This window comes from Kogia breviceps, chromosome 5, assembly GCF_026419965.1.
Source record: "Kogia breviceps isolate mKogBre1 chromosome 5, mKogBre1 haplotype 1, whole genome shotgun sequence".
NCBI lineage: Eukaryota > Metazoa > Chordata > Mammalia > Artiodactyla > Physeteridae > Kogia > Kogia breviceps.
Window position 1 is genome coordinate 144,261,573 of NC_081314.1, and position 18,099 is coordinate 144,279,671.

Genomic DNA, 18,099 nt, shown 5'->3' on the forward strand with positions numbered 1-18,099 from the left:
TGAGACGGTCCGTGATGGGCAGGACGCCAGCATGCTTCCTATTCAAGCCGGCATCGTTGAGACAAGTCTTCCTGATGTGTGCACGGCCTCTACGTGTAGCACCAAAGGGGTCAGGCACACTGTAACGTCCACTCGGAGCTCAAAGTACAGGAGGAAATAGATCCGAAGCCGCTTACGTGCTGGAAAATCGGCGTGGCCTATTCCACTAGTGAAGCATCTAATATGAAAGGACCATCCGTGACTTTGCAACTTGGTGGAAAAGAGCCACCCGGCCAAACTGATATGTGAGTGACACACCTCTCTCGTGTCACTCGAGGTCCCTGTGGGTGGCCGGCTGGCGTGGGCTCCGCAGACTTCAGGCAGGTCTGAAGTGACACCGTGTCGCCTCCTGCCCACACCGTGGGTCCCCACCTCCTTCCCCAGGGCGTCCTCCTTGTTCCCGAGCAGATGCCAGGTTGGAGACGCGGCCCAGACAGGAAGCACCAGGAATTAAGCTCTGTGGCGCGTGTCTTGGGTCAGTGCGAGGCGGGAGCTGGCGGGTCCCGGGACACAGCTCAAGCACTGCCGGAGGGCGCGGGCTCGGGGTCTGGGTGCGCCTGGCGGTGCCAGCGGGCTGTCTGGGCCCCACCCGCCCTCCTCCCGCCTCATTCCCGGCGTCTCCCTCCGCAGCTGAGCTGTAGCACAAACGGCTCTTGCCTCACGCTCTGCTTTCTGAGAAACCAACCTAAGACATGTTCCTTGTTATTTTCCTGTAGCCCTTGGTGCAAGGGGGCCGTCAGGAAAAAATCACTTCAAAAATCATATTTGTGATGATTTAAAAGCATGCTTTAAAATCATACTTTAAAATACCAGTCCTGCCTTTTTACAAATCCTTGGCACCTGCTGGACCGTCATAAGGAACCGCAGGAAGTCCCCTACACATGAAACTTAGTTGCGAACTTTCAGAGATGCGGACGTGCGTTCGCACGTCCAAACACATAAGTTAGTTCACGTGTCTGGCGTACACTGTCACGTGCGTGCATCCTCTACAAGTGGTTGTGCTTTTGTGTGCTTTACTGTACAGTACTGCACAGAGTATAGCAGTACAGTGTCTTTATTTCAAGCCCAGCATGTCCAGAAGCAAGTGTCAAAGCAGCGGTATGTAGCCGATTGTGTTAGTTGGGGACCTAGACTAAGTCTGTTGGACTTACGAACACACTCTGGGAGCAGAACTTGTTCGTGCGTAGGGGACTTACTGTATATATACTCACTCTTCATTTAGGCTCCTCTTAGTTGGGGTTGATTGAACTCTGAAATGCTGTCCTTGTATTAGTTAACTTCACCGAGGAAGGAAACCTCCCTCCCGAGACGCGTGGGAGTTGCCAGGTGAGGGTTTAAGGGCTGAGGACCCAGAGGAGACCTCTCCGGCCGTTGTTCTGTCTTGTTCCCTCACATCCCCTCACAAGCTCTCTGCAGGCTCCCCGGCATCACACAAGCCTCCAGCTCGTGCCGCAGAAGAAGGCGCCTCCAATGCTGTGTGTAATGTTAACTGATTGCGCTGCGTCCTTAGATGCGGACCTAACATCTTCTGACGGTGAAACGGGTGCAGGATAGAACAAGGGGGTTTTAATGGTGATGCATTTTCTCTTAAGTTATTTTTCTCTGTGGTGCTGTGTTCCTTCCCTCCACGTGGAAATCTCCCCACCCGCTGGGGTGGGGCCTCAGGAGGATATTGGGGGATGTGCAGGCTCAGTGGTTCCCAGGGCAGCTCTGGAGCCAGTGCCTCTGGGTTGGAGCTCAGGCTTCGCCACCTCCCCGCTGTGTGACCTCGAGCAAGTCCTCTGCGCGGGGGGGATACGACGTGTACAGTGATGCTGATGAGGACAGTGGCGCTACCTGCCTGGTTAGGGATGCCGTCAGAATTCACTGATGCCCAGGACCACTTGGGGAATGTCTGGCTTCAGCACCTCGACATCCAGCCTGACTCAGACCCTCTCCAGGTACAGATTCAAGGGAATTTCAGCCACCTCACCTGGTGATTAAAAAAAATCACGTGTGATGACTTCTGTAGACCCCAGGAACAGGAAAGCGCTTGGATGTCCCCCCACTGCTCTCAGCCGTGCCTTAAAAATGTCGCCAGGTCTCAAAGAATTCTGAAATGAGGTGCTTTCAAAGACTACTTCTTTTTTGTCAGGATCATTTTCTGATCCGAGACACCATCTCCTTATGATATCTATCAGCTTCATTTTACCTTCATCCTATAAGACCTGACCCAAAACCCCTATCTTAGAAATCCTTAAAAATGAACCCCCCTTCTCCCCTGTGCACACTTCATTTTGGCGTTCTTTAGGTTTCTAAAAGGTGATCTTTTATGAAACGAAGTATTCACAACATTTGAAAAATGGCAGTGTTTAAGGTATTTAAAGATAGTGGGGCTGGGTGTGCACCTATTTTGTATTTCTATGCCATTGAATTTGACTTTATTCAGCTCTAAAAACCTGTCCTTTTATGCCGTGGAATTCACTTTGTTTTCTGAGTCATCTATGAATTATGTGAGGAAGGATGGAGGGTTTAAACCCTGGAGCGGTTCAGCCCCCAGGGGTGGCTGCTGTGCCTCTAGTTTGATCTTTCACAGTGGTGATCAGATTTCCATCGAGCGAACTTACCAGCTTTGTGTTTAAAAAGAGGAGACAGAATAAGCACAGGCAAGAAGAAAGTGGCATTTTTACTTGCAAATCTACTGTATTTAAGAAAAGTGTAATTTGGTTTAAATCAAGATGATGTGTATTACAGGTTGAGATTTTAGATAATGATGCTATGACTTGGGGAGCTAAATGGAGTTTATTGAAGATCAGTTGATGTTTGGCCAGATGCAACCTTCTTCCTCCGTGGGAACATGGGCAGGTCTGGATTCTGAAAATTCAAGGACTTTCAAGTGAAATATGAAGAAAGAATCCACACTGATCGAGACTTTCCTTCCACTTCCTGCCAGAGAGTGGTGGTTTTTCTTCTCAGAACGAGGCAGAGCTCCCCCGTGACCGGGGTGGGAGTTTGCGCTTCTTGTTGACTGGGATGGGGTGTGTGTGTGGCGTGTGTGTGTGTGTGTGTGTGCACGTGCACACGTGCGGCATGTGTGTGGTGGGATTGGAAATAAACGGGAGGCTTGGCTTTGCCTCTCTCTCTCGAGTTATCAGATGTACCAGGTAATAATCGTACACAGGGCTGGTTAATTTTGTTCACATAAGTCTATATCATTCATTCACCCTGTTTATTTGCACTAATCAGAACTTGAAAGCAGGATTTTCCCAGATGACCCAGCTTCTGTTAATCAAGCGTTGGCCAAGGACCTGGGAATTTCTCATGACAACACACTGAGCAATACTGGGAACTGATGATTTTTTAAAAATATTGTTTTTAGGCTGAAGTCTTGGACCCACATATAAATTTTAAGGGCACACTTATCTCTGGTGGAAGTCACCTATATTGATGTTCTCCTTTTGGTCAGTGCCTTGCCTCTCTTTCCATGATCCCATCAGTTACATAACGATGACAATTCCGGAAAGACACTAACCTTGGCAAGGAAGTCCAGTCTCCAGTCATAACTTCCATCCAATTAGCTACATGACCTTGGACAAATCAGGCTCCCTGCCTGGCCTCATTGTCTTCACCTGAAATTTAGAGACTTTACAATCACTTTATTTTTTGTCAACTCGAACCATATTTTCTGATAATGACCAGAAAATTGGATTAATGAAATACTTCTCTCTCTAAGGACTAGAACAGTTCCGAACATCATGTTAATTAAAGACAGTAGCTGGGCAAGCTTCAAGGAAACATGCTTATACGTTTGCATATACAATACAGTGCACATAGCTCCCCAGACCACATAGCCAGAGAATCACGCCCAAAGATTCAAGACTAACCATAATATATTCATACTTCTGGTCAACCTGGTAAAATGAAAACACAGAGCTGTTATCAACATAAACACGGACAGAAAAATAACTCAACAATAGGAGAAACTCTATTGACATAAGATTTTTTTAGTTGATTCCAGTTTATTTGAGGACGAGGCATTGAACATAGTGATTGGAACAAAAATATAGCAATGTAACCGTTGACAAAAGGGACAGCTCTGATCTTCTCGAAGCTGGCACAAACTCTTGGCTGTTTCCCTCATATTTTTGATGCTGTTCTGCTCCATCAACAGTCTCCTCTCTGGTTTCCTTGTGACTAGTGAACTGCATGCATAGAGCAGTGGATCTGGTCCGGTGGGGTGGTGGTCTGTGACGTTCCGGTACGTCCTTTCATGGGCTGATCTTTGCCTGGTCTCACGAGCATCACGCTTTAACCATCTGAGCTAAAGTGACATAGAACTTGATATAATGCAAGAGATATTTGAAACAATAGGAGAGACAAAAATAATCCTGAAATTGTCCGATAACAATTTCTTTTTTTTTTTTTTAATGCCTTTAGAGACAAGGAGCTGGGGCAACCAATGGAAAAGACAAGACATCTGGTGAAAACGGTAAGACCCCATGAATAGTCCAACTACTTACTTTTTAAAAAAAAATTAATTAATTAATTAATTTATGGCTGTGTTGGGTCTTCGTTTCTGTGCGAGGGCTTTCTCTAGTTGTGGCGAGCGGGGCCACTCTTCATCGCGGTGTGCGGGCCTCTCACTATCGCGACCTCTCTTGTTGCGGAGCACAGGCTCCGGACGTGCAGGCTCAGTAGTTGTGGCTCACGGACCTAGCTAGCTTTTCTGCGGCATGTGGGATCTTCCCAGACCAGGGCTCGAGCCCGTGTCCCCTGCATTGGCAGGTGGATTCTCAACAACTGCGCCACCAGGGAAGCCCCCGACTACTTACTTTTTTCCCGTCTGTAGCCTTGGGCGTGTGGCAGGTGCGGATCATAACTTCCATCCTAATTGGCTACTGTATACGTCTGCATTTTGGTTTGGAGTGGATTTTAGCAACTCAAAGTAAGCATCGTGGTCTGGTTTTACAAAGAAAACTGAGCTAAATGCAGTGATGAGAACACTTCCCCTCCCAAAGGAGGACACTCCCATTTTGGGCACCATGATTACAATATGCAAATATTGTTCTCTGCTTTTGGGCACCATGATTACAGTATGCAAATATTGTTCTCTGCTTTTGGGCACCATGATTACAATATGCAAATATTGTTCTCTGCTTTTGGGCAACATGATTACAATATGCAAATATTCTCTGCTTTTGGGCACCATGATTACAATATGCAAATATTGTTCTCTGCTTTCTTCGTTAGGGTTGGTGAGAATCATCCGAGTTTGTGAGGATAAAATGAGATCAAATGAGAGAAGCTCTTTGAAAACTGTGAAGGACTCAACTTCACAGGGAAGGAGGGTTAAAACTCGCTTCGCTCTCCCTCGTACACAGAGCGCGGTGCTGGGCCGGGGGAGGTCCTGGGTCAGTGTCACTGCAGGGATTCACCAGCAGATAACAGTAACAGCAGAGACCAGAGCATTTGCCTCCTTGATTCCAGTCTCCACCTCAGCCTTAATTTGTAGGAATGATCATTAAATTTTATGGATGGGGAAACAGACTGGGATGGGAAGAGCGTGGACTTGGAAAGAGACAGAGCTGGGAGGAAGCCCAGCTCCCCAGCTTTAGCGGTTGTGATAGAGGCTGACTGGTCATAATAAAAAATCGCCAAGTGCCGAGGGTTCTGGTTCTGGTTCTGGTTCTGGTGAGGTTAGGTTCTGGGTGTTCCTACTTTTTATTAGTTACAAAATGAACACACCTTTTACGGAAAACTACTCCTGCTTCCTGCTGGATGGAATTTAGGCTGGTGTTCATCCAGTTGTGGATAATGCCAAATCTCAAATACCAGCTGTAAAAATTCCTCAGAGCCCTGAAAACAACTTAGGGTCCCAGTCATGAGTCTGAGTGCGGCCTGAACAAGACTAAGGTACTGGAATCTTTCTCTGTGGTGCTCTCATCTGGGGCCTTGCTGACTCAGCTGCCTGTTTGGCACCACCGTACTGGCCAGGGTCTGTGTGGTGGTGACCTCTGGGATGAAATGGTCATTATATTAATAAGCACAGGGGTTGGTGCCCAAGAATGTCCTGATCAGACCTGGGGGGGTGGGGGAGGAAATAAATTCTTTCATAAGCCTTCCACGTTGCCCACGGCTTTTCTCATCTTCTCTGTGTGGGTTGTGGTGGGGGTGGGTTATTAGCAAGGAGGTCAGGAAGCAGAGAGGAGCCAAATGAGAGCTGCTCAAACAGAGAAGGAAGGACTGCCACACAGGTGCTTCCTGGTCTGCCAGGTTCACAGATGCACATCCATCTCATCATTGGCGTTCACGTCCATGGAATCTGCCAGCCTTGGAATGATTGAATTTAGAGTCAAAAGGCTTCTCAGAGATGCCCTTGTGCAGCAGTTCTCAAACATTTTCCGCTCACAACTTCTTTCCATTCTTAAAAATTCTTAAAGACCCCTAAGAACTTCCATTTTTGTTGGCTATATCTATTGATGGTTCCCACATTAGAAATTAAAATGGAGAAATTGTTAAAGGCTTTACTTATTCATTCATTAAAAATAAAGTGACAAACCTATGACATGTTAACATAAATAACATTTTAAAAATAAAAAGTAATGATATTTTCCAAGACAGGAAAAAAAAGTTTAGTGGAAGAGTTCTGTATTTTTGCAAATTGCTTTAATGTCTGCCTTCATGGAAGACGGCTGCTTCTCCATTCAATCTGTTGTAATATCACGTGTTGTGTAGCCTCTAGAAAATTCTATGAGGCTTTTCTATGTGCACCTATGAGAGGATGAGATTTTAAAAAGCTACTAATACCTTAGTAACATTAAAAAATAATTTTGATTTTGTGGGCTCCCTCAAAGGAAGGAAGTGTCCCCAGGGTACCTGGTCCACACTTTGAGAACTGCTGCTCTAGGTAACGCTCAGGTCATACAGGAGGAACCTGGAGTCTGAGATCAAGCAGAGTGGTGACCAAGGCACGACTAGGTCCTCTGTGCTTGATGCCTCTGCAGCACTGTTTTCCCCTGGCATCCACGGGTCCTTCAAAGCAAGTCCACACGCTCTGCTTTGCACCAGAGGGAATTACCAGCTGTTATAGAAGACACTACTTTCTGCTATTCTAAGGCATGAAATTTCCTTCAGACAAAAATTGATCCACTCTAGTGAAAATTGCCTGTGCCTTTACTGGAGGTATAAAAATTAATAGAAAGGAAAATAGTCAAGGTGCTATGGATAAAACTTTTCTTTATGTAATTCTAGATATTAGAGGATATTCTTTTTTTTTTTTTTTTTTGCGGTACCTGGGCCCCTCACTGTTGTGGCCTCTCCCGTTGCGGAGCACAGGCTCCGGACGCGCAGGCTCAGCGGCCACGGCTCACGGGCCCAGCCGCTCCACGGCATGTGGGATCTTCCTGGACCGGGGCACGAACCCGTGTTCCCTGCATCGGCAGGCGGATTCTCAACCACTGTGTCACCAGGGAAGCCCAGGATATTCATTTTTGAATAGAAAAAGAGATTATTTGATAGTTATAAAATAAAGATGCTGTATACATTCAAATTGTTATTAACATGTTCTGTCTTAATTTCAGATAAAACAGCTCATGTGTGATATACGTACATGGTATTTTATTATAATATTAAGTTTGTGCTTTTGCCTCTAAAGATGGACAAAGACAAAAGTCGATAACAACCTAAAAAAGATTGGGGTAAAGATTCCTAGAAGTGGTCTAAACGATGTTTTCCTAAAAATCTAAGTTGTGTAAGTCCTTATTCTTAAATTCATAATATGAGACGATCATCTTGGAATTTCTGTTTTAACCTAATATTACATTCCATTGAAATTCAGATTATTTTACTCTGTCATCACGGGTATCTAGAGAGATCTTTTATCTAATGTATATTTCCTGTTAATACAAATGAAGCTGCCTACACATGTGGAAGGAACAGGGACCCATGAGAGCAAAAATATGAAGCGTAGACTATCAAAATGTTATGAGGTTGGGTGAGTAGTCAATTAATAGTAAAATGAACATCCCTCAATTTTGTTAGCTGACTACAAGCCAAAGTGTTCTTATTTCAATTATTATAAATTTATTTGAGGTCTGTAACACAAAGCAATGAAGACTATGGTATTGAATTATGGATGACTTGAAATTCTAAATTGGATCACAGAAGACACAAGTCAGATACATTAAAACCCCAGTGGGATCTAAAGTCTTGGGTTCTGCTGAAATTTTGTTATGTTGAGTATTATCTCAAAAGAGCCATTGGCTGGGGATCTGGATTCTTTTCAGATTTATTTTTGTGTCGTTGTTGTTGTTGCCGTGGTATTTATTGATGTGAAGTTTGACATATCTCCACCCCGTACTATCCAGAACAACCCTGAGATTGTCCTTATTCTCTAGGACACCAACTTCTGTATACACAACCCAGCAAATCCGGATGTCCCTCATCTGCAGCGTGAAGACATTTTTTTTTTCAGAAATATTAAGGTTGTATTATGTTTTAATTTAAAAAATAAATTCATTCGGATCTTGTTGGTTCAGAGATTTTCATTCCTATATGAGCAAAGTACCCTTATGATTTGAGTAGTTTAGGCTAAGGACTTAATTTGTTTCTAGATATAATGCCTTACTTGAGTGAAACAACAGTTCAGACTTCCAGTTATAGTTCATCTGCTACATTAAATTCAAACATGTTTATAAATGCAGACACTACCATCTGAATCTAGTTTATTCACCAGTAGTCACCAGTTTGGACACAATCAAAAGATTTTTTTTGTAAGACAATAATTTCACTGGGTCTCTTGATTTATATCTTGATAGTCATCCTTCAGAGAGACTCTAAGAGTTAAATTCCTTTATTGACCTACAAAAATAGGAAAATACTGGAAGTAGAGTGGCTGCTGTGAGACTTCCAATCTGAAGGAAAGATTATAAGTAATAAACTTCTGATGGAGCTTACTTTCAGATCTTGGAGGCTTACCCAAGCTAAATTGAATTTCTAAAACTGGAATGGATTTCTTTTAACTTAGTGAACTGTGACATGTTTGTTTCCAAAAGTCTGTTTTTGGAGGTGAGAGGCATGTGGACATACCTGAGTTTGATAAGAGAATCCCACCCCACCCCCCGCCCCGCCCCAATCCAGGCCGTAGGTAAATGCCCAGAAGGAAGGTATCGTTCTGAAATACCGTGGAGCTCACCGCCATTGTAGTTTCTTTGAGATGTGAGTAGCCAAGCAAAAACTCAGCACCACTTGAATAGGTGCTTCTTCTTTGGAAAAGAGGTCATGGCTTGAGAAATTTCTAGTAGGTGTGGGATTATGCTAGGAGCACCTAAGATTTAGTTTGCTTTGATATGATTATACAATTACTAACGATGAGTAAGATCAAATGTGGTTGTACTGGGTACTCTCCTCTCCTTGTTTTGAATAAAACTAAAAATCATAGACATTTAAGTTTATCTTACCTTTGGATTTGAGGAAACACACACAGTAATTTTGTTTTTCTGCTATCAAGTAGGTAGAGAGAGAAACTGATTGAGAAGGACCCGCATTCATAGGCAAATAGATACATTAGCATTTATCTGAGCCTGAGTTTTCAAATAAGAAATAATATTCAAATATTTATTCCCAAAGCACTTTACACACCGCCCACCCCCTTTCCCCCTGGGCTCCAGAGCACCCAGCAGACACCCCGTTTTTTTCCTGTGGTGCTCCTGATGACCTTTCTATGGCTCCGCGTCAACTTGGGCAGATTGTCTGGGGTACATTTAGTCTATCACCTCTCCTTGGTTTGTGGAAGTGTATGGGGCAAGGTCTTTGTGTGCAAGGATGGAAGATCAGCTTGGAGTAGAAAGGGACTGCTTTGGGGTCAGGAACAGAAGGGGACTGACGGTGTGTTTACTACTGCACCCAAGAGAGAAGGTCGGTTCTGGCAGGAGGGGCTGCCGGGCTGGTCCGGTTCCTGGGCCCAGGGAGGTTAGGTTGGAAGGCAAGGGGGGAAATGCAATTTCCAGAAAGGCCGTGGAGGGATCATCTCCTGTAACGGCCTGCGGTGGACACATGACTCGGTTCTGCTTCAAATACCAGATGGGATAAATCAGAGTCTGAGGCTGGATGGAGAGAATTCGGTTGCGTGTCGGTTCTGCAGCCTGCTGTGTGCAGGGGTCCGGAAGCCAGGGGGGCTGTGAAGCTCTCCTCCACCCTGAGGATATAATATGCCATTTCTGCATGAATCTCAATACGAGTTTAGGTGGAAACTGACTGCGCTGAGCCTCTAAACCCCTTCAGACAGGGAAAATGATAACCTCGAATGCTGAGCTGCCAGGGGTCTCAGAAATGTGCAGGTTAAACTTTCAGAGACTGCATCTGGCTGTGGGAAAAGCACCTCCCTAAAGTAATCAATCACTAAGGTAGGTGTGCAACTATTCCCAGGCCAAGAAGCTCTAAATCGGTTTCCTGTTAGAGCGCTAAAACCTGCATGAAGTCTCGAATTCACCTGGACTGATGTATTGTGTGTGCTGCCCTGAACCCCAAGCCACACAGAGCTTTCAAGGTGAAAAATCAAACGGCCCTGGTCTCCGTCGGGGGTCGCCTGGCCTTTTCTCTCCTTCTTTTTCTGCATTTGAAGTAACCAGAAAAATAAATTCAAAACAAGAATGGCTGAAATACGAACACGGCTTCCAAATACTATTAGCAGGATGTGCCCTTTGTGCTATTGGCTCTGAACTCTCTAAAGAATCTCTGTTCCGGAAGGAAGATATGGATACACATGTTTGCTTCTGATATTGATCCTGATGGGGAAGGAATGAAATTGGAATTGCTTATGAAGCCAGGCTTTTAGTCAGGGTATCCACACACACCGGGTCAATGGGTAATATCGTTCAACAAGTGAATCGATTCTTTGTGAAGGTTATTTTAGGGATTAGTGCTGACAGGGAGTTTATTACTGCCAATCTTAGTGACAAGGCTGATTTCCCCCCTTCAGGCTGAGCATTATAATAACGTCAGTGTGCTAGTAATACCTTGGATAAATACGATGCTTCTAATTCACTGTCTTTGTAGTAAACATGCCTGAAGCATTGTTAATAGACGTGGAGCTTTTTACCTGCTCCTGGTTATAATTCTCTACGTCTATAGGCGTTTGCATAGTTTAAAATGCTCTCACACACAACCGATTCCGTGGCCGACTTGGGAGGTGGGTAGGGGAGGTGATGTCAGGCCACGTTCCTTGAGAAGTGATAGGCCCCAAGGTCACATAAATCACAGGAAAGACAGCAGGTCATTGGGCCTGCCATCTAAACACATCAGCTTGTCCCCCCGTTCGCTCTCTCCTGAGTTCTCCTTGACCGGGAGTCTTGGGTGTAAACTGGCCACTGGGGTGGGCTGTGGTCTGAGCCCATACAACAGAAGGAAGTTAACAGACGTACACCTTGGCCAGGCTGGAAACCATAGTCTCATCAGCACCATCGTTTCATCAGTTTAGTTAACTGTTCTCTGGCAAAAAGGTGTGATCACAGACTAATCACAGGGACAGCCCTGCTAATTTTCAATACTAAAAAACGGAAGCAATAGTCTAATTTGTAGGCTTATCTTTATTTCCTCTTCCCTTCCCTCCTCTCTTCCTGTGTTTTTGAGATTTTATGTTAGACAGCTTTAGACCAACTGAAGATAGAATTTTGTATCATATGGAGAAGGGCCATATGCTTTAGCAAAAATAATGAAGTTATAAATTATGCTAAAAGAATTGCCACTCAAGATCTTTTTAAGCCTATGAAGTAACTTGTACCAGGAAGATGATGATCCGTCTCTCCTTTGCCCCAATCAGCAGACAGGAATATTTCCTATTTTGCTTATCAATTATTTGTATGGACATAATACGTCTCAAGTGCTTGAATATGTTTTGCTCTTTTAAGTAGGTGATACATTGATAATTTTATTTGTAGAATTAATTTGCACAGCAAACAGCTTTTCAGAAGAGAGAAACAACTAGAATTTCAGCCTGAGCTACATTTCAGCCTGAGCTAAGTTGGTTGACATTCGTAGGGTTCCTATCAGTGGGTGTATCTGTGATTACAAAGGCATGTAGAAATCCTTTTGAGCGACAAAGTGAACTGAATTGTCTTCAGAGACTGGACCTCCTCTCAGGCTGGGCCTGCTGTCTTATCTGAGTTGTGCAGGAAAAGGAAATCTCCGTGTCTCTGTGATCATCTCCTGGCATCCTCAGAGCAACCAAAGAACTCACTCAGACCCGAGGGCAGAAATCTCCCTGGGTCTCAACAGAAAGTTCTCTGCCAGCGATTCTAGAACAACGTCATTGTGGGGTGAGCGCCCAGAGACTCTTGTGTGTTTCTGTAAAATCTATGCAACACGATTGATTGGTTTCGTCCAACATTCTTAATCAGTAACTAGTTGGAGTTTCCAATCAATACTAATTCGTTGTCAAGATTTGGCTCTGAATTCAGATGATTCAGTCAAGAAATGGTGCTATTTCACTCCAAGTACAATTTTTGATTCTCTCCTAATTGGGCCCCTCGTGCTCAGGAAGTGACCACTTTTCACCAACTTCGGCAAAGCTGAGAACAGACTGGCCCTGAGCCCTCTTTTAAAAAAAGTTTTAAATTGAAGTATAACTACTCTACAATATTATATAAGTTACAGGTGTACAATAGCAATGGACATTTTTAAAGGTGACACTCCATTTATAGTTATTAGAAAATATTGGCTGTGTTCCCCATGTTGTACAGCATACCCTTGTAGCTTTTTTTACACCTAGTAGTTTGAAACCCTTACTCCCCTATCCCTATATTACCCCTCCCCCCTTCCTCTCCCCACTGGTTACCACTAGTTTGTTCTCTATATCTGTGACTTCTTTCTCGTTACATTCGCTAGTTTGTTGTATTTTTGAGATTCCATGTATAAGTGGTATCGTAGAGTATCTATTTGTCTTTCTCTGTCTGACTCATTTTACTCAGCATAATGCCCTCCAAGTCCATCCCTGTTGCTGCAAATGGCAAAATTTCATTCTTTTTTATGGCTGAATAGTATTCCAGTGTGTGTGTGTGTGTGTGTGTGTGTGTGTGTGTCTCACATCTTCTTTATCTGGAATCCTCTTTTGATGAGTGACTTCACAATGTGATAGTGGGTTTAGCTGGCCCTGCGCTAAAAGCTAGTCTAGCAGACCAGCTGCATCAACGTGGCTTTGCCTCACAGAGGGCAGGTGCCTCCCACTTTGGGGGGAGACGGGAGAACAAAGGCCGTGGATCACCACACAGTGGAGTTTGTCTCGAGGTTGGCGTGGCGTCACCCAGCCACAGGCTCGAGAAGACAAACCCCTATAAGCTCATCCTCAGCTGTTCTCCGATTCCTGCCTCTTTACATCTTTGGCTCTCTGCAGAGGACAGGGCCGCCTGTATCAACTGTAGGGTCCAGGGAATATTGAAAGCATGGGCTCCTTCTTAAAAATTATTCAACGGATCATTCAGTCAAGCCCTGCCTCTTCTGAGTGAGGGTCCCTGCACACCTTGCCTGCCGTGCAGCCGGCCTGAGGGGTGCCACATACAAACTCCTTTTTTTTTTTTTTTTAAATTAATTAATTTATTTATTTATGGCTGTGCTGGGTCTTCGTTTCTGCGCGAGGGCTTTCTCTAGTTGTGGCAAGCAGAGGTCACTCTTCATCGCCGTGCGCGGGCCTCTCACTATCGCGGCCTCTCGTTGCGGAGCACAGGCTCCAGATGTGCAGGCTCAGTAGTTGTGGCTCACGGGTTTAGTTGCTCTGCAGCATGTGGGATCTTCCCAGACCAGGGCTTGAACCCGTGTCCCCTGCATTGGCAGGCAGACTCTCAACCACTGCGCCACCAGGGAAGCCCACAAACTCCTTTTTAAAAACAATTCAATATGTATCATTCATTTCACAATGCATTTTTTCCCAGCACTTTCCAAATTGCTACCCTGGTTTAAGCACAGCAGATAGATAATGGGAACTTTTTAGTATGAAAACTGATTTGCATCTAATTAATTTTCCAAGTCCGGGGTGTAAAACCTCCCTTCTCGTTATATGTTTCCTTACCTTTTAATGGCCTTGGCGAATATTCCCGGATCACTGTGTATATTGGTTGTGACCCTGCATGATTTCTGGTTTGGGTTCTGACTTTGAAGAGGGTTAGAGTTGGCTACAGAGTCTTCGGCTGGGGGAGAGAGAGCGTTCTAAATCCCCTCCTCTTGTTTCTGGGCAGCTGGGACCCCTCAGGCCAATAGCACACAGCAGAGGGGAGGCCTGTGAGTTTCCGGGCTGGGACCTTAGGAAACTCGCAGCTTCTGCCTTTTCTCTCTGGGAATGTTTGCTGGGGGAGAAGCCAGTGGCTTAAGGAGTCCTGCCACCTGAAACCATCATGCTGTGAGGAAGCCCAGCTAGCTCGCGGGGCAGCCATTTGGAGAGACGCCCACCCAGCCAGTGACTGTGTCAGCTCTCCCCACCCGCCTGGCAGATGTGTGGGTGAAGGTCCTCGGGGGACCCCAGCCCCAGGGCCTTCTGGCTGCAACTGTGTGGGAGTCTCCGTGCAAGAGGAGCTCAGCTCAGCTACAAAATTGGGGGCAAAGAATACTCAGGTCTTGTGCCTAAGCTGCTAATTTGGAGTGATTCCTTCCGCAAAGGCATAGTTAACAGGGACACACGTAACGCGCTCACCTTTGCTAACCCATCGGTTGCTTCTCCTTCACTCACTCCACCCTCCTTCAAGTATATCCTGGATCATTTTCTTTGCTGGTTAGTATAGCATCCCTTCAGGATGCAGGCCTTTGGGTCCTTAATAACCAGAAAAGGGATGCTGCAAAACACTCTGGACTCTAGCTTGGTTTTGCTCATGCATTCATTCATCCATTTATTCAGGAAATATTTGCTAAGCGCCTGATATAGATTGGAGACGGTACTCAGAGCTGGGGATGCGATACTTTAGAAGAGCAATGCTGGGAGAGTGGGGTCGGACGTCCTTAGTAACCAATGTATCAGTCATGGTCCTGGGAGGAACTAGAGGGCACCTTCCATGTGAGTAATTCGAGGAGAGTTAACGACCAAGGGACCATTTGCAGAGGTGCGTGCAGGGTTTAGGGAAACCCACAAAGAACAGCGTAGCACCTCAGACTGGAAACTGCAGGGCCTGCAGGGAGGCAACCGAATCCAGAGAGGGTGCTGTGTGCAGAAGCAGCCTGACTGCTGTGGGGTCTTCTGAAGGACATAGCTAAGCCTCGGGCAATTTTGCAAACTTCTAGGGTTGCCAGATTCAGCAAAGAAAAATACAGAATGGCCAGTTAAATTTCAATGTCAAATAAGCAAAAAAAAAAAAAGAGTATAAGTATATCTCATGGAATATTTGGAGCATTACTTACACTAAACTTTGTTGTTGTTGTTGATCTGAAATTCCAGTTGAACCGAACTGTCTCTACTGTATCTGACAACGCTAGCAGGGAAGGAGGCAAGGGAATGAATTCCCAGATCTCGTTCTGTCTGTCTTCTTTTTTTTTTTTTTTTTTTTTTTTTTTGCGGTACGCGGGCCTCTCACTGCTGTGGTCTCTCCCGTCGTGGAGCACAGGCTCCGGACGCGCAGGCTCAGCGGTCATGGCTCACGGACCCAGCCGCTCCGCGGCACGTGGGATCCTTCCGGACCGGGGCACGAACCCGCGTCCCCTGCATCGGCAGGCGGACTCTCAACCACTGCGCCACCAGGGAAGCCCTGTCTGTCTTCTGATTGCCTCTAGGACCACCCTTGGGATGAATCCAACCAAAGCCACGGCACAATGGTTAGGGAAAGGGTGGAGAGTGAATCGGGAGGGGCGAGAGGTGAGAATTGCCACGCGCCTTTTCCCCCGCGCTTCTCCCACTGGACTGTGGGCCCGGTCACCCGTGTCCCTCTGAGTCTCGTCCCTAATTACAAACGTGGCCTGTTATACTGTAAGTGATCGCAGCTTTACAAAGACAGAGCCGCAGTGATTTTGGTACCCAAATTCTGGATTGGTTTCAGGACAAAAAAAAAAGGAAAGAAAAGAAAAGCAGTCCATCAATATCATCCTTTTATTGTAACTGCGGTGTTGCTGGTTGGCTTAATAATTTTAAAAGAAGGAAAACTGTCAGACCTTTTGGGAAAGGTGACATATTTGACATTCGTAGAGCAATTAGGCTGTCCCTGTAAAGGTTAATGTGTGTTCTTCACCCAGTCGGTTTTAGCCTCCCAGCCCAACTCGGGTGTCATTCGAGGGTCAAGGGAGGTGGCCAGAGACGGGGGTGGGGGGTGCTTACTGGGAATGCAGCCAGGACGGGGGTGAGGCTGGACGCATCTCAGTCCAGTCTCAAGGGAAACACTGATGGAGACAGGCCAGCCAGGAAAGGGGGTGGGGGCCAGAGCGGGCCTGGTTCCCCCCCTGAAGTCAGGGTTATTGGGGCAGTAGGGAGAGGACAGCAGCTTACAGCCTCCTGGGTTTGGGGGCCTCCAGGGCCCAAATAGGGATGGGGCATGGCCAGGCCCCCTCCAGTGAACTGGGGCTGGAAGCCACACCAGTTTCCAGAAAAACTGCTTTCAGTGTGTGTGTGGGGGGATCTGCGGTGTCTGTGGATAACTCAGCCAGCCTCCCTGGCCACCAGAAAGGGGGGAGATGGGGGGCTGCTAGGACTCCAGGTGTCCCCCGGGGAGACCTGGACAAACTGCTGTCTGGCCTGGGGCAGGGGTACTGATCTGGGACAGACGTGCTCTACCAGCCAGCGCCGCCGATTAGAGATGCTGACCTTTGCCTCCACTGTCCTGGGGAGGCACCAGAGAGCAGATGTGCTTTCCTTTTGGTCCCTCTTGGATTCCTGCGCCCCAGAACTTTGAATTAAACTTCAAACTTGTGACTGCGAGATCAGCTGCTTAAAAGAATATGAGAAATGACCATCTCTTTCTTTTGATTAAATACAAACCAGAACCCGAATGTTCATCCCTTCCCTTCCCCACACAACCGGGGAGATGGTTCTTTCGGGCACCACGGTGAAGATATTTCCCAAAGAAATGAGGATTTGAGCCCCTTTAATATAAGCCAGACTTTGAAAGTTCAAGAGGGAAGAAGATTAACCAATACTGTGGGATCATTGAATTTAAAAGATAATTATTTATAGACTTCACTTTTTCCAGCATTAAGGTGAAGGAATATTTATCATTATTATTTACAGAAATTGCCACTTCTGAGTGAGAAGGCCAATTATTTGCATACGACTAGATTTAATTTAATAAGACATTAAAAATTATATTTTTCTTGACGATTAACCCCTTTCTCTCAAAAAGCGAACTAAAGAATAGATGCTTCGTATCAGCCCTCTGGGATGCTTTTGGGTTCTTGCTACAGCTGTCCTGTTCCAGCTGCCACTTTCCTTCTTCCTGTTGGGATCTGGAATTGAGTCGACCAATGATCAGCTGAAATACGTATTGATGCGACAGAGCCAGACCTGGGGGGCTGCAGGGGAAGGACGGGAAATGGGCAGATGACGAGATGGCCTTCCTCACAGTATTTATGAGAACGCTCCTTCCAGGAACTTATGATTATGCGAAATGGAAGCGTGCTGCTATTTTTGTGCTTGGCAAGTGGCTTCTTCAGTCTTTCCAAAGCACATTCTTTCCTCTCTACCCTTCCCCCGTCCCAGACCCTGAAGGTCATTGAACAATTGAACTGGGCTCTGGCGTTCATCTGGAAAGCAAAATCTCCTCGGCTGTCAGAGCGATGCTTTCGTGGCTTTGGTGCTGATGCGAGGGAAGTCACCCCCCCTTGAGACTTGTCCAATCACAATCGGCTCACAGAGCCAAGCATCCTACACGGCAGGGCCCGCCTCCCGCAGCACAGGGACCACTAACTGAGCTCATCACAGTGAGATGAGGCTTCTCGTCTCTGGCCTTTCTTAGGCTTCAGGGTTTCAGAGTTTCCAGGCAAACATGAACCTCTTGGCAGTTTGAATCGATGTGTGCACTCACCAAAATTCAATTTCCCGCCAGCCCATAAAGACCTCGTCTTTATAGCGAGCTTCACAGACGGGCTGGGTCATCAGACACAGCCCGTGGCGATGCCTGTTGT

General features: G+C 46.0%; 1 protein-coding gene across 1 annotated transcript in view; it reads left to right on the plus strand.

Annotated features, from left to right (window-relative positions):
* Positions 1-18,099, plus strand: part of PCP4 (Purkinje cell protein 4) — a 55,003-nt gene that overhangs the window by 22,142 nt on the left and 14,762 nt on the right. Inside the window, exon 2 of the mRNA XM_067035383.1 lies at positions 4,456-4,507. Coding sequence (XP_066891484.1) covers positions 4,456-4,507 — 52 coding nt within the window. The remainder of the gene's footprint in view (positions 1-4,455; positions 4,508-18,099) is intronic.